The sequence below is a fragment of the Esox lucius genome, chromosome 24 (assembly GCF_011004845.1).
Source record: "Esox lucius isolate fEsoLuc1 chromosome 24, fEsoLuc1.pri, whole genome shotgun sequence".
Lineage (NCBI taxonomy): Eukaryota > Metazoa > Chordata > Actinopteri > Esociformes > Esocidae > Esox > Esox lucius.
The window spans coordinates 8140833-8156708 of record NC_047592.1 but is presented as its reverse complement, the minus strand read 5'-3'; the positions used below and the strand labels follow the sequence as shown (position 1 = coordinate 8156708).

Genomic DNA, 15876 nt, shown 5'->3' with positions numbered 1-15876 from the left:
TTGGTGCAGAACCACTTTCTGACTGTTAAGTAATTGTAAAAAGCTGTATTGTTTTATTTTAATAAAAACTTCTATCTAGTGCTGCTCAAAAATTTTTTGTCAAAAGTGTTTACACCAATTATAAACAATTGTGTGTAATTTGTATATTTTGCAACTTTTAAAAGTTTAAGATTACATTTAAAGGCCAAAACCCTCAGCAAAATGTGAAGAATATGCAAAGAGTGTGCAATTAGCTGCGATGGGACAAAATGTAAATGATTTACCTAAGTCTTTGGGCCAGTTGCAGCACTTGCAGCTGTCGTCATACATTAGGCCTGAAGGGCAGCTCTGGATCCAGGTTATGCCATAACCACAATTATAAAAATATCCAGGAGCATCTGCTTTGACATAAAGCCCATCACCCTTGTCTGCACAGAAACCACTATCAGTTGGAGTCTTGGTGGTCGCCTTGGATGTTGCCTCAGCTGGAGTCTTGGTTGTTGCCTTGGTGGTAGACTCGGTTGGAGTCTTGGTGGTTGCTTTGGTAGTGGCCTCGGTCAGAGTTTTGGTTGTTGCCTTGGTCGTTGCCTTGGTTGGAGTCTTGGTTGTTGGCTTGGTGGTTGTCGCAGTTGAAGTCTTGGTGGTCGCCTTAGTTGTTGTCTCGGTTGGAGTCTTGGTGGTTGCTTTGGTAGTGGCCTTGGTCAGAGTTTTGGTTGTTGCCTTGGTTGTTGCCTCGGTTGGAGTCTTGGTTGTTGCCTTGGTGGTTGCCTTGGTTTGAGTCTTGGTTGTTGCCTTGGTGGTCACCGCAGTTGGAGTCTTGGTGGTTGCTTTGGTAGATGCCTCAGTCAGAGTCCTGGTTGTTGCCTTGGTGGATGCCTCGGTCAGAGTCTTGGTTGTTGTCTTGGTGGTAGCCTCAGTTGGAGTCTTGGTTGTTACCTTGGTGGTTGCCTCAGTTGGAGACTTGGTGGTTGCCTTGGTTGTTGCCTTTGTGGTCACTGTAGTTGGAGTCTTGGTGGTTGCTTTGGTGGTTGCCTTGGTCAGAGTCTTGGTTGTTGTCTTGGTGGTAGACTCGGTTGGAGTCTTGGTGGTTGCTTTGGTAGTGGCCTCAGTCAGACTTTTGGTTGTTGCCTTGGTAGTTGCCTTGGTTGGAGTCTTGGTTGTTACCTTGGTGGTTGCCTCGGTTGGAGTCTTGGTGGTCGCTTTGGTTGTTGGAGTCTTGGTGGTTGCCTTGGTGGTCACCGCGGTTGGAGTCTTGGTGGTTGCTTTGGTAGTTGCCTCGGTCTGGGTCCTGGTTGTTGCCTTGGTTGTTGCCTTGGTTGGTGTCTTGGGTGTTGGCTTGGTTGTTGTCACAGTTGAAGTCTTGGTGGTCGCCTTAGTTGTTTTCTCGGTTGGGGTCTTGGTAGTTGCTTTGGTAGTGGCCTCGGTCAGAGTTTTGGTAGTTGCCTTGGTTGTTGCCTTGGTTGGAGTCTTGGGTGTTGGCTTGGCGGTTGTCGCAGTTGAAGTCTTAGTGGTCGCCTTAGTTGTTGCCTCGGTTGGAGTCTTGGTTGTTGCCTTGGTAGTCACCGCAGTTGGAGTCTTGGTGGTTGCTTTGGTAGTTGCCTCAGTCAGAGTCCTCGTTGTTGCCTTGGTGGATGCCTCGGTTGGAGACTTGGTCGTGGCCTTGGTGGTTGCCTCAGTTGGAGTCTTGGTTGTTACCTTGGTGGTTGCCTGGGTTGGAGTCTTGGTGGTCGCTTTGGTTGTTGGAGTCTTGGTGGTTGCCTTGGTGGTCACCGCGGTTGGAGTCTTGGTGGTTGCTTTGGTAGTTGCCTCGGTCTGGGTCCTGGTTGTTGCCTTGGTTGTTGCCTTGGTTGGTGTCTTGGGTGTTGGCTTGGTTGTTGTCACAGTTGAAGTCTTGGTGGTCACCTTAGTTGTTTTCTCGGTTGGGGTCTTGGTAGTTGCTTTGGTAGTGGCCTCGGTCAGAGTTTTGGTAGTTGCCTTGGTTGTTGCCTTGGTTGGAGTCTTGGGTGTTGGCTTGGCGGTTGTCGCAGTTGAAGTCTTGGTGGTCGCCTTAGTTGTTGCCTCGGTTGGAGTCTTGGTTGTTGCCTTGGTAGTCACCGCAGTTGGAGTCTTGGTGGTTGCTTTGGTAGTTGCCTCGGTCAGAGTCCTGGTTGTTGCCTTGGTGGATGCCTCGGTTGGAGACTTGGTCGTGGCCTTGGTGGTTGCCTCAGTTGGAGTCTTGGTTGTTACCTTGGTGGTTGCCTCGGTTGGAGTCTTGGTGGTCGCCTTGGTTGTTGCCTCAGCTGGAGTCTTGGTTGTTGCCTTTGTGGTCACTGTAGTTGGAGTCTTGGTGGTTGCTTTGGTGGTTGCCTCGGTCAGAGTCTTAGTTGTTGACTTGGTGGTTGCCTCGGTTGGAGTCTTGGTTGTTGCCTTGGTGGTAGACTCAGTTGGAGTCATGGTGGTTGCTTTGGTAGTGGGCTCGGTCAGAGTTTTGGTTGTTGCCTTGGTAGTTGCCTTGGTTGGAGTCTTGGTTGTTGTCTTGGTGGTAGCCTCAGTTGGATTCTTGGTTGTTGCCTTGGTGGTAGACTCGGTTGGAGTCTTGGTGGTTGCTTTGGTAGTGGCCTCGGTCAGAGTTTTGGTTGTTGCCTTGGTCGTTGCCTTGGTTGGAGTCTTGGTGGTTGGCTTGGTGGTTGTCGCAGTTGAAGTCTTGGTGGTCGCCTTGGTTGTTGTCTCGGTTGGAGTCTTGGTGGTTGCTTTGGTAGTGGCCTCGGTCAGAGTTTTGGTTGTTGCCTTGGTTGGAGTCTTGGGTGTTGGCTTGGTGGTTGTCGTAGTTGAAGTCTTGGTGGTCACCTTGGTTGTTGCCTCGGTTGGGGTCTTGGTTGTTGCCTTGGTGGTCACCGCAGTTGGAGTCTTGGTGGTTGCTTTGGTAGTGGCCTCGGTCAGAGTTTTGGTTGTTGCCTTGGTCGTTGCCTTGGTTGAAGTCTTGGTTGTTGGCTTGGTGGTTGTCGCAGTTGGAGTCTTGGTGGTTGCTTTGGTAGTGGCCTCGGTCAGAGTTTTGGTTGTTGCCTTGGTTGTTGCCTTGGTTGGAGTCTTGGGTGTTGGCTTGGTGGTTGTCGCAGTTGAAGTCTTGGTGGTCGCATTGGTTGTTGCCTCGGTTGGAGTCTTGGTTGTTGCCTTGGTGGTCACCGCAGTTGGAGTCTTGGTGGTTGCTTTGGTAGTGGCCTCGGTCAGAGTTTTGGTTGTTGCCTTGGTTGTTGCCTTGGTTGAAGTCTTGGTTGTTGGCTTGGTGGTTGTCGCAGTTGGAGTCTTGGTGGTTGCTTTGGTAGTGGCCTCGGTCAGAGTTTTGGTTGTTGCCTTGGTTGTTGCCTTGGTTGGAGTCTTGGGTGTTGGCTTGGTGGTTGTCGCAGTTGAAGTCTTGGTGGTCGCCTTGGTTGTTGCCTCGGTTGGAGTCTTGGTCGTTGCCTTGGTGGTCACCGCAGTTGGAGTCTTGGTGGTTGCTTTGGTAGTTGCCTCAGTCAGAAACCTGGTTGTTGCCTTGGTGGATGCCTCGGTTGGATACTTGGTGGTTGCTTTGGTAGTGGGCTTGGTCAGAGTTTTGGTTGTTGCCTTGGTAGTTGCCTTGGTTGGAGTCTTGGTTGTTGGCTCGGTTGGAGTCTTGGTGGTTGCTTTGGTTGGAGTCTTGGTTGATGGCTCGGTTGGAGTCTTGGTTGTTGGCTTGGTGGTTGTCGCAGTTGAAGTCTTGGTGGTCGCCTTGGTTGTTGCCTCGGCTGGAGTCTTGGTTGTTGCCTTGGTTGTCGCAGCAGTCAGAGTCCTGGTTGTTGCCTTGGTGGATGCCTCGGTTGGAGACTTGGTCGTGGCCTTGGTAGTTGCTTCGGCTGGAGTCTTGGTTGTTACCTTTGTGGTCACTGTAGTTGGAGTCTTGGTGGTTGCTTTGGTAGTTGCCTCGGTTGGAGTCTTGGTTGTTGTCTTGGTAGTGGCCTCGGTTGGAGTCTTGGTTGATGCCTTGGTGGTAGCCTTGGTTGGAGTCTTGGTGGTTGCCTTGGTGGTAGACTCGGTTGGAGTCTTGGTGGTTGCTTTGGTAGTGGCCTCGGTCAGAGTTTTGGTTGTTGCCTTAGTAGTTGCCTTGGTTGGAGTCTTGGTTGTTGGCTTGGTGGTTGTCGCAGTTGAAGTCTTGGTGGTTGCCTTGGTTGTTGTCTCGGTTGGAGTCTTGGTTGTTGCCTTGGTGGTTGCCTCGGTCAGTGTCTTGGTTGTTGCCTTGGTATTTGCCTCGGTCTGGGTCTTGGTTGTTGCCTTGGTGGTTGCCTCGGTTGGAGTCTTGGTGTTTGCCTTGGATGTTGCCTCGATTGGAGACTTGGTGGTTGCCTTGGTAGATGCCTCAGTGGGCGTCTTGGTTGTTACTTTGGTGGTTGCCTTGGTTGGAGTCTTGGTGGTCGCCTTAGTTGTTGCCTCAGCTGGAGTTTTGGTTGATGCCTTTGTGGTCACTGCAGTTGGAGTCTTGGTGGTTGCTTTGGTAATTGCCTCGGTCAAAGTCTTAGTTGTTGCCTTGGTGGATGCCTCGGTTGGAGTCTTGGTTGTTGCTTTGGTGGTTGTCGCAGTTGAAGTCTTGGTGGTCGCCTTGGTTGTTGTCTCGGTCAGAGTTTTGGTTGTTGTCTTGGTAGTTGCCTTGGTTGGAGTCTTGGTTGTTACCTTGGTGGTTGCCTCGGTTGGAGTCTTGGTGGTCGCTTTGGTTGTTGGAGTCTTGGTGGTTGCCTTGGTGGTCACCGCAGTTGGAGTCTTGGTGGTTGCTTTGGTATTTGCCTCGGTCAGAGTCCTGGTTGTTGCATTGGTGGATGCCTCAGTTGGAGACTTGGTTGTTGCCTTGGTAGTTGCCTCAGTTTGAGTCTTGGTAGTTGCCTTGGTTGGAGTCTTGGTTGTTGCCTTGGTTGTTGGCTCAGCTGGAGTCTTGGTTGTTACCTTTGTGGTCACTGTAGTTGGAGTCTTGGTGGTTGCCTTGGTAGTGGCCCCGGTTGGAGTCTTGGTTGTTGCCTTGGTGGTTGCCTCGGTCAGTGTCTTGGTTGTTGCCTTGGTATTTGCCTCGGTCTGGGTCTTGGTTGTTGCCTTGGTGGTTGCCTCGGTTGGAGTCTTGGTGTTTGCCTTGGATGTTGCCTCGATTGGAGACTTGGTCGTTGCCTTGGTAGATGCCTCAGTGGGCGTCTTGGTTGTTACTTTGGTGGTTGCCTTGGTTGGAGTCTTGGTGGTCGCCTTAGTTGTTGCCTCAGCTGGAGTTTTGGTTGATGCCTTTGTGGTCACCGCAGTTGGAGTCTTGGTGGTTGCTTTGGTAATTGCCTCGGTCAAAGTCTTAGTTGTTGCCTTGGTGGATGCCTCGGTTGGAGTCTTGGTTGTTGCTTTGGTGGTTGTCGCAGTTGAAGTCTTGGTGGTCGCCTTGGTTGTTGTCTCGGTCAGAGTTTTGGTTGTTGTCTTGGTAGTTGCCTTGGTTGGAGTCTTGGTTGTTACCTTGGTGGTTGCCTCGGTTGGAGTCTTGGTGGTCGCTTTGGTTGTTGGAGTCTTGGTGGTTGCCTTGGTGGTTGTCGCAGTTGAAGTCTTGGTGGTCGCCTTAGTTCTTGTCTCAGTTGGAGTCTTGGTTGATGCTTTGGATGTTGCCTCGATTGGAGACTTGGTTGTTGCCTTGGTGGATCCCTCGGTTGGAGTCTTGGTTGTTGGCTTGGTGGTTGCCGCAGTTGGAGTCTTGGTGGTCGCCTTAGTTGTTGCCTCAGCTGGAGTTTTGGTTGATGCCTTTGTGGTCACTGCAGTTGGAGTCTTGGTGGTTGCTTTGGTAGTTGCCTCGGTCAGAGTCTTAGTTGTTGCCTTGGTGGATGCCTCGGTTGGAGTCTTGGTTGTTGCTTTGGTGGTTGTCGCAGTTGAAGTCTTGGTGGTCGCCTTGGTTGTTGTCTCGGTCAGAGTTTTGGTTGTTGTCTTGGTAGTTGCCTTGGTTGGAGTCTTGGTTGTTACCTTGGTGGTTGCCTCGGTTGGAGTCTTGGTGGTCGCTTTGGTTGTTGGAGTCTTGGTGGTTGCCTTGGTGGTTGTCGCAGTTGAAGTCTTGGTGGTCGCCTTAGTTGTTGTCTCAGTTGGAGTCTTGGTTGATGCTTTGGATGTTGCCTCGATTGGAGACTTGGTTGTTGCCTTGGTGGATCCCTCGGTTGGAGTCTTGGTTGTTGGCTTGGTGGTTGCCGCAGTTGGAGTCTTGGTGGTCGCCTTAGTTGTTGCCTCAGCTGGAGTTTTGGTTGATGCCTTTGTGGTCACTGCAGTTGGAGTCTTGGTGGTTGCTTTGGTAGTTGCCTCGGTCAGAGTCTTAGTTGTTGCCTTGGTGGATGCCTCGGTTTGAGTCTTGGTTGTTGCCTTGGTGGTTGCCGCAGTTGGAGTCTTGGTGGTCGCCTTAGTTGTTGCCTCGGCTGGAGTTTTGGTTGATGCCTTTGTGGTCACTGCAGTTGGAGTCTTGGTGGTTGCTTTGGTAGTTGCCTCGGTCAGAGTCTTAGTTGTTGCCTTGGTGGATGCCTCGGTTTGAGTCTTGGTTGTTGCCTTGGTGGTTGTCGCAGTTGAAGTCTTGGTGGTTGCCTTAGTTGTTGTCTCGGTTGGAGTCTTGGTTGTTGCTTTGGATGTTGCCTCGATTGGAGACTTGGTTGTTGCCTTGGTGGATCCCTCGGTTGGAGTCTTGGTTGTTGGCTTGGTGGTTGCCGCAGTTGATGTCTTGGTGGTCGCCTTGTTGGTTGCCTCGCTTGGAGTCTTGGTGGTTGCCTTTGTGGTCCCTGCAGTTGGAGTCTTGGTGGTTGCTTTGGTAGTTGCCTCGGTTGGAGTCCTGGTTGTTGCCTTGGTCGTTGCCTTGTTAGTTGCCTCAGTTGGAGTCTTGGTTGTTTCCTTGGTGGTTGCCTCAGTTGGAGACTTGGTGGTCGCCTTGGTTGTTGCCTCAGCTGGAGTCTTGGTTGTTGCCTTTGTGGTCACTGTATTTGGAGTCTTGGTGGTTGCTTTGGTAGTTGCCTCGGTCAGAGTCTTAGTTGTTGCCTTGGTGGATGCCTCCGTCAGAGTCTTGGTTGTTGCCTTGGTGGTTGCTTCGGTTTGAGTCTTGGTTGTTGTCTTGGTGGTAGCCTCAGTTGGAGTCTTGGTTGTTACCTTGGTGGTTGCCTCAGTTGGAGACTTGGTGGTTGCTTTGGTAGTTGCCTCGGTCAGAGTCTTAGTTGTTGCCTTGGTGGATGCCTCGGTTGGAGTCTTGGTTGTTGCCTTGGTGGTTGTCGCAGTTGAAGTCTTGGTGGTCGCCTTAGTTGTTGTCTCGGTTGGAGTCTTAGTTGTTGCTTTGGATGTTGCCTCGATTGGAGACTTGGTCGTCGCCTTGGTGGATCCCTCGGTTGGAGTCTTGGTTGTTGGCTTGGTGGTTGCCGCAGTTGATGTCTTGGTGGTCGCCTTGGTGGTTGCCTCGCTTGGAGTCTTGGTTGTTGCCTTTGTGGTCCCTGCAGTTGGAGTCTTGGTGGTTGCTTTGGTAGTTGCCTCGGTTGGAGTCCTGGTTGTTGCCTTGGTCGTTACCTTGTTAGTTGCCTCAGTTGGAGTCTTGGTTGTTTCCTTGGTGGTTGCCTCAGTTGGAGACTTGGTGGTCACCTTGGTTGTTGCCTCAGCTGGAGTCTTGGTTGTTGCCTTTGTGGTCACTGTATTTGGAGTCTTGGTGGTTGCTTTGGTAGTTGCCTCGGTTGGAGTCCTGGTTGTTGCCTTGGTCGTTACCTTGTTAGTTGCCTCAGTTGGAGTCTTGGTTGTTTCCTTGGTGGTTGCCTCAGTTGGAGACTTGGTGGTCACCTTGGTTGTTGCCTCAGCTGGAGTCTTGGTTGTTGCCTTTGTGGTCACTGTATTTGGAGTCTTGGTGGTTGCTTTGGTAGTTGCCTCGGTCAGAGTCTTAGTTGTTGCCTTGGTGGATGCCTCCGTCAGAGTCTTTGTTGTTGCCTTGGTGGTTGCTTCGGTTTGAGTCTTGGTTGTTGTCTTGGTGGTAGCCTCAGTTGGAGTCTTGGTTGTTACCTTGGTGGTTGCCTCAGTTGGAGACTTGGTGGTTGCTTTGGTAGTTGCCTCGGTCAGAGTCTTAGTTGTTGCCTTGGTGGATGCCTCGGTTGGAGTCTTGGTTGTTGCCTTGGTGGTTGTCGCAGTTGATGTCTTGGTGGTCGCCTTAGTTGTTGTCTCGGTTGGAGTCTTGGTTGTTGCTTTGGATGTTGCCTCGATTGGAGACTTGGTCGTTGCCTTGGTGGATCCCTCGGTTGGAGTCTTGGGTGTTGGCTTGGTGGTTGCCGCAGTTGATGTCTTGGTGGTCGCCTTGGTGGTTGCCTCGCTTGGAGTCTTGGTTGTTGCCTTTGTGGTCCCTGCAGTTGGAGTCTTGGTGGTTGCTTTGGTAGTTGCCTCGGTTGGAGTCCTGGTTGTTGCCCTGGTGGATGCCTCGGTTGGGGACTTGGTCGTTGCCTTGTTAGTTGCCTCAGTTGGAGTCTTGGTTGTTTCCTTGGTGGTTGCCTCAGTTGGGGACTTAGTGGTCGCCTTGGTTGTTGCCTCAGCTGGAGTCTTGGTTGTTGCCTTTGTGGTGACTGTATTTGGAGTCTTGGTGGTTGCTTTGGTAGTTGCCTCGGTCATAGTCTTAGTTGTTGCCTTGGTGGATGCCTCGGTCAGAGTCTTGGTTGTTGCCTTGGTGGTTGCCTCGGTTTGAGTCTTGGTTGTTGTCTTGTTGGTAGCCTCAGTTGGAGTCTTGGTTGTTACCTTGGTGGTTGCCTCAGTTGGAGGCTTGGTGGTTGCCTTGGTTGTTTCCTCAGCTGGAGTCTTGGTTGTTGCCTTTGTGGTCACTGTATTTGGAGTCTTGGTGGTTGCTTTGGTAGTTGCCTCGGTCAGAGTCTTGGTTGTTGCCTTGGTGGTCACCGCAGATGGAGTATTGGTGGTTGCTTTAGTTGTTGCCTCGGTCAGAGTCCTGGTTGTTGCCTTGGTGGATGCCTCGGTTGGAGACTTGGTCGTTGCCTTTGTGGTCACTGCAGTTGGAGTCTTGGTTGTTGCCTTGGTGGTCCCTGCAGTTGGAGTCTTGGTGGTTGCTTTGGTAGTTGCCTCGGTTGGAGTCCTGGTTGTTGCCCTGGTGGATGCCTCGGTTGGGGACTTGGTCGTTGCCTTGTTAGTTGCCTCAGTTGGAGTCTTGGTTGTTTCCTTGGTGGTTGCCTCAGTTGGGGACTTAGTGGTCGCCTTGGTTGTTGCCTCAGCTGGAGTCTTGGTTGTTGCCTTTGTGGTGACTGTATTTGGAGTATTGGTGGTTGCTTTGGTAGTTGCCTCGGTCATAGTCTTAGTTGTTGCCTTGGTGGATGCCTCGGTCAGAGTCTTGGTTGTTGCCTTGGTGGTTGCCTCGGTTTGAGTCTTGGTTGTTGTCTTGTTGGTAGCCTCAGTTGGAGTCTTGGTTGTTACCTTGGTGGTTGCCTCAGTTGGAGGCTTGGTGGTTGCCTTGGTTGTTTCCTCAGCTGGAGTCTTGGTTGTTGCCTTTGTGGTCACTGTATTTGGAGTCTTGGTGGTTGCTTTGGTAGTTGCCTCGGTCAGAGTCTTGGTTGTTGCCTTGGTGGTCACCGCAGATGGAGTATTGGTGGTTGCTTTAGTTGTTGCCTCGGTCAGAGTCCTGGTTGTTGCCTTGGTGGATGCCTCGGTTGGAGACTTGGTCGTTGCCTTTGTGGTCACTGCAGTTGGAGTCTTGGTTGTTGCCTTGGTGGATCCCTCGGTTGGAGTCTTGGTTGTTGGCTTGGTGGTTGCCGCAGTTGATGTCTTGGTGGTCGCCATGGTGGTTGCCTCGCTTGGAGTCTTGGTTGTTGCCTTTGTGGTCCCTGCAGTTGGAGTCTTGGTGGTTGCTTTGGTAGTTGCCTCGGTCAGAGTCTTAGTTGTTACTTTGGTAGTTGCCTGGTTAGGTATTTTAGTTGTGGGTGGTGCTTCGGTTTGTGAGGTGCCTGTTGGTGTTAGGCGGGATACAAAGAAAATGGATCGTTTCTACAGAAAATACATTGGATATACAAATAATGTTTCCACTTGGAATTACTAATAATAGAACTCAAGCATTAGCTGACAAAACAACTGTCATGGTGCGGTGAGCAGCAGCGCCACCGTGCCATATATTTCTGAAGTTCCCATATCTCACGAACACATCCCGGACTGTCACATGTTTCCCATCTTCCACACCAGGTCCCAATTGTCATCATTTGTATGTGTATATGTTTCCCCTCTGCTCCCCACATTGTGGATCATTGTTGCTGTTGCTGTTGCTGTCTGTATGCTGGTGAGTGTTGTTTGTATGTTAGTTGTTAATTTGCGTTGTGGTGCACTTTATTTTCATTCAGTAGATTAGTTATTGTTTTACGTTCGTGTTTGGTTTGTTTGTTGTTTAATAAAACCAACGGATGCGATATCTGCCTGCGCCTGGTTCCTTCAACACTACACCACGACGAAGTGTTACAACAACATTACAAACAAGAAACATTTACTATTATAATTATTGGATTACTATCTTATTGGATGAAAATATTTATCTGATTGAAGAAACAAATAGACAGCAATTAGACCAGAGTATTTCAACCATGCTCTCAGAGGCACCCCATCCTGCATGTTTTAGACTTCTCTGCCCAAACATACCTGATGTTGCTCATCGAGGACTTGATAATGAGCTAATCTTTTCAGATCAGGTATGACAGAGCAGGGAGAACTCTAAAACATGCGGATGCCTCCAGTAGCAGAGTTGAAAAACACTGAATTAGAGTTGGAAAAGCGAATGTGGGAGACCTTACCTGAGTGGGTGACTACTTCTATGGGAAACCAAAAGGAGAGCGCCACTTACTATAATCCAATCGTAGCAGCGGGCTTTACAAACACTGCACCAATGTCTTTACTGACAACCAAATCACAGCCAATTGTGCACTCAGCATTCCACACCATGTGAATGACTTTGTTTGGAAAAGTTCTCAGATTAAAGTTTTTTGTAACATTCTCCTAACAACGATAATGACGTGTAATCTTGTCATATTTTTATGTAGGAAATACCTGGTCTCCATATTGATAGATGTTTTGTCCAATTACTTGGCAGACACCTAAACATTTTATAATGTCTATTAAGCATATGACTCCGCTCTAATGATGTGATGGACTTATTCATATGTTCAATATTTAGGAAAGACGTTTAAGTAAGAAATTGTAGAAAAATAATTTTACCATTGTTGAGAAGCACTTGCAGTTGGCCAATCAGGGGATAGTTGCCCTGTCCACAAGACTGTCCAGAAAAGTCATCCATGTCCAGAGACCAGACCATAGCCCCCCCAAAGCCATTATTCTTCAGGTAACTCACCTGAAGTGGGTGGGGAGAATAAGAGCATTAGAGAAACAGGTTTAGGTTTGACTTTCATGCATTTCCAATGCAAAAAAAGATGTTAGAAATAATTTATCACATGGTTTTGATTGCAACCAACTAAAATGTCTACCTACCTTTGCATCATAGCTATCTTTATTGTCAAATCCCACCCACTGATTTCCTTTGAAGGCACAGGGAACCTGTTGATCCTCAATCCACTGGACAGTTGCTCCTTGGAGGAAAGAACAGGTCTGGGAACAGTAGGGGTAACATGTTAACCCATTGTAAATATCAATATGAAACTTTAGAAAGTTACTGAAAATACATAATTAAATCTGACTACCTCATAATTAGATAAGACACCAGCCACCCCAGTGACAGGTCCAGCTGCACCAACACCTTTGGCTGGTGATCCAACACCAGTGTTTCCAGAGGAGAGTTGGAACGTACGACCATATGTTGAAAAGCCCATAATCAGTTTCTCAGCATGGGCTCCCTGGTTTCGCCAGTAAGTCATGGCAAAGTCCTAACAGGAAAAGAGATACAGACAAGAGTCTTAAAAATAATTCTTCATAAAGGTATTAACCAGGTGTAGAAATCTAAATTCAGCTGCAGGCCGATTTCTCAGAGAATTTTATATGGGAAAGAACAAAATGATAATATGTACACTGTGAATTTGTCAGAAGTAAGCCATGAAAAGTAATTGTATTTCAAATTAACAGTAAATGTTAACCTTTATGACAATGACACAATACTTTTCATGGAATAATTGGGAACTGTTTACATAAATAAAACCGATTTCAAGTAAATTCTTTGCAATTTTACAGCAACGCCTTACCATGTAAAAATTTTTCTAATTGATGTCCTATTCCCAAGTGTTATAGATTTTCTATATTTAAACTTTTGTAGACTCTATGTAGGCTTGATGCTTTAATATTGTTTTTCTTAATTATGAAAAAAGTCCTCACAATGTTGGAGTATATCAGGTCTCCTCTGTCTTGAGATCCCCGATACAGAGGGCAATGGTGTCTTGTCACATTGGCTCCAGATGATTGGAAGTCATAGGTCATTACATTAATGAAGTCCAGGTATCTAAAGACGGAAAATGAAATCCATTGGGGTCCTGTTCCTCATAATATGATTTATCTAAATCGTGACAATGGTAGTTATAATGTGAAAGAAATCCTCATTACTTTGAAATTTTGGCAATTTCATAGCCAGCATCAATGGCATATTTCCCAGAAGCCACAGCAGCAGTTAGCAGTAGTCTGTTGCAGTTGGTTGCCTTGCCTTTAGTGTCACCGTTCCCCTGATTATCCTACAAAAAAAACAGATTCATCTTAAAATTGAAATTTTTATCAAAGTTAGAGAACAGGTTGAAATCGTTTCAACCTCAAGACCCTTAATCATTAGTTGTACCAGATAATACTTCATCATAAAAGATTTGCATTGTCTTCCGAACCAAGACATCCTCGTAAACCCCTTACCTTAGTCATATTTGTAACCGTGGTTGCATTGCTTTCAGCAACAAAGGCCGCCAGGAACTCCTACAAAAAGATCAGATGCATCTGGGTATTTGTTTTTCTCTAATGGTATGTACGTTTTTGGGATGTTTTATTTCATGAAATGTAAAAGGTCTGGACATTGCTAAATCTTGCCATACCACAGCTGAATATTTACCTGGCACAACAGCGTGAATCTCTGCTTGTCCTCCGGGGGGCTGCCCTGTGATCCAGGGTACTCCCAGGCCAGATCTAACCCATCAAATCCATGCTTCCTGAGAAAACTGATTGAGGACTGGATGAACTTCTGTCGATTACCAGGTGTTGAAACCATGATGGTGAACCTAAAGAGAACGGCAGACCCATAAATTGCTTAAACCGGTTTCATTGAAAAAATATAAAATTATTGCTAATATTTAGTGAACTCCAGTTAAATATTGGAAAATATTCCTGCAAAAAATGTTCATCTCTATTTAATAATGTACAGTTCAAATTTATCTCAACCAATTCAAAATAAATCTCCAGAAGAAATTAAGAAACCACTGCACCTTTTTCTTTCCTTTCCAAAAAAAATGAAAAGGAAGGTTTTGAGTGAGGAACCGAAGGGTTAAAATTAGGAAAACACTGCAAATAGAATTTTTCTGTTCTTCACTCAAAACATTCCTTCTCAAAATCTGTGAATAATGGTTTCAATGGTTTGACCACCAAATATATAACATAATACGATAAAATGTCAACGTATAGTATATGATGAGTACAAAATCTTACTGTTTTGTGCCAAAGTTTGGTCCGCCAACAGCCAACAGAGTTTTGAGCTGAGGATTTCTGTAAGAATAAAAAAATAGACTTCAGTTAAGATGGTCATAAGAAAGATTGACATACAACACCATGCAACATTCGAGTCTGAAAAAAATACTTAAAACATTAGTAACTATTCAAACATAAACATCTCAGAATGTCTTGGGAATAGATACATACCTGGTTTTAAGTCCATTGAAGGAACTGTACAGGGTCTCATCATCCTTTTCTGAGATGTCAAGTTCATTGGACGAGTTGATAATGGAGTAGGCATAGATCAGATGAGTACACATTTGTGGGTTGATATTATCTGGCAGGAACTTCCCAATTCCAGGTGTGTACTGGGCCTCATTGGAAAAGTAGCAGACCACTTTGGAGCTGGAGCTGGAGCCTTTGACAGGAAAATAATAATGTTGATCATCACAAAACTATGAGGATGTGTTGTGAACTTGGGGACTTTTGACCATGACTGCAAAACCATATATACAATAACTGTCAAATGTTCCCCAGTTTACTCCACTTCAAGAATGTATATTTCTTATTTATCACAAAATGCTTTGAGATGACAAATAGAAACGTAATTCTCTAAAAGGACATTGAGTGACAATTCATGTATAAATCCTTCAGAAACTGAGAATATATGTGGCAAATAATTGTACACATTATCACATGGATCTGAGTTCTGGGGCCACGGTGCACAGATCCAATGGTCAACAACATAAAGTCATATAGGATGCAGTCCGATATGGAATTTTGTCATATCTGTGAGCAACTCTATGTTAGACATTTTCATATCTACAATGTTTGCACAAGTATAAAGTTGTTGAAATGGGATTTACCAGAGTTTTTGAGTGACTTGCAGCACTTGCAGCTGATGTCAAAGACATGTCCAGTTGGGCAGTATATCATCCAGGTTAAGCCCTTAGCACATTGATAGAAAGTTCCAGGTACATCGGTACTGACATAAATCCCATCATCCTTGCCTGTACAGAAACTACTGCCAGAAACACGGACTGTGGTGTTGGTCATAACACGGACTGTGGTGTTGGTCTTAACACGGACAGTGGGGTTGACCTCAGGTTTGGACTTGGTTGTCATTTTGGTTGTGGTTTGTGCTCCAATCACTGAAGAGTCTGTAGGTTGTAGGGGAGTTAGTTGAGGATAAAACAAAAATACATGTGCTGAAACCTAATTGTTAATCAAGCTGGAGACAGAATATCTACAAATATATTTTACCAATGGTGAGTAATTGTTGCAGATGGCCAATCAGGGGATAGCTGCCCTGCCCACAGTACTGTCCAGAAAAGTCATCCATGTCCAGGGACCAGACCATAGCCCCTCCAAAGCCATTAGACTTTAGGTAACTGACCTGAAGTATGAAGGGAGAAGGAGAGCATTAGAGAATGACCGGTTTATGTTTGTTTTTCATGCATTTCCAATCTGATAGCTTTTTGAAAAAACTTGATATTTGATCAACTGGTTTGGTTTACAACCATGGAAAACGTCTATATACCTTTGCATCATAGCTATCTCTATTCTCAAATCCAACCCACTGATTTCCTTTGAAGGCGCAGGGAACCTGTTGATCCTCAATCCACTGGACAGTTGCTCCTTGGAGGAAAGAACAGGTCTGGGAACAGTAGGGGTAACATGTTAACCCATTGTAAATATCATCAATATGAAACTTTAGAATGTTACTGAATATACATCATTAAATCTGACTACCTCATAATTAGATAAGACACCAGCCACCCCAGTGACAGGTCCAGCTGCACCAACACCTTTGGCTGGTGATCCGACACCAGTGTTTCCAGAGGAGAGTTGGAACGTACGACCATATGTTGAAAAGCCCATAATCAGTTTCTCAGCATGGGCTCCCTGGTTTCGCCAGTAAGTCATGGCAAAGTCCTAACAGGAAGAGAGATACAGACAAGAATCTTAAAAATAATACTTCATAAAGGTTTTAACCAGGGTGTAGAAACAAAATTCAGCTGCAGGCCGATTTCTCAGTGAATTTTATATGGGAAAGAACAAAATGATAATAGGTACACTGTGAATTAGTCAGAAGCAAGCCATGAAAAGTAATTGTATTCCAAATTAACAGTAAATGTTAACCTTTATGACAATGACACAATACTTTTCATGGAATAATTGGGAACTGTTTACATAAATAAAACAGATTTCAAGTAAATTCTTTGCAATTTTACAGCAACACCTTACCATGTAAAACAATTTTCTAATTGATGTCCTATTCCCAAGTGTTATAGATTT

At 46.6% G+C, this 15876-nt stretch overlaps 1 protein-coding gene across 23 annotated transcripts in view; it reads right to left on the bottom strand.

Annotated features, from left to right (window-relative positions):
• Positions 1–15876, bottom strand: part of LOC105022134 (mucin-2) — a 40008-nt gene that overhangs the window by 5110 nt on the left and 19022 nt on the right. For 8 of the 23 annotated variants that reach the window (XM_034290468.1, XM_034290482.1, XM_034290481.1 and 5 more), the window contains 14 exons: positions 15331–15513; positions 15119–15235; positions 14842–14974; positions 14445–14738; positions 13786–13996; positions 13576–13632; positions 12986–13151; positions 12793–12852; positions 12499–12623; positions 12274–12397; positions 11649–11831; positions 11440–11556; positions 11170–11302; positions 264–9917 (listed from right to left, as the gene is read on the bottom strand). In XM_034290468.1, the coding sequence (XP_034146359.1) occupies positions 264–9917; positions 11170–11302; positions 11440–11556; positions 11649–11831; positions 12274–12397; positions 12499–12623; positions 12793–12852; positions 12986–13151; positions 13576–13632; positions 13786–13996; positions 14445–14738; positions 14842–14974; positions 15119–15235; positions 15331–15513 (11557 nt within the window). The remainder of the gene's footprint in view (positions 1–263; positions 9918–11169; positions 11303–11439; positions 11557–11648; positions 11832–12273; positions 12398–12498; positions 12624–12792; positions 12853–12985; positions 13152–13575; positions 13633–13785; positions 13997–14444; positions 14739–14841; positions 14975–15118; positions 15236–15330; positions 15514–15876) is intronic. The other 15 variants (XM_034290471.1, XM_034290474.1, XM_034290475.1 and 12 more) reach the window with 15 other exon arrangements.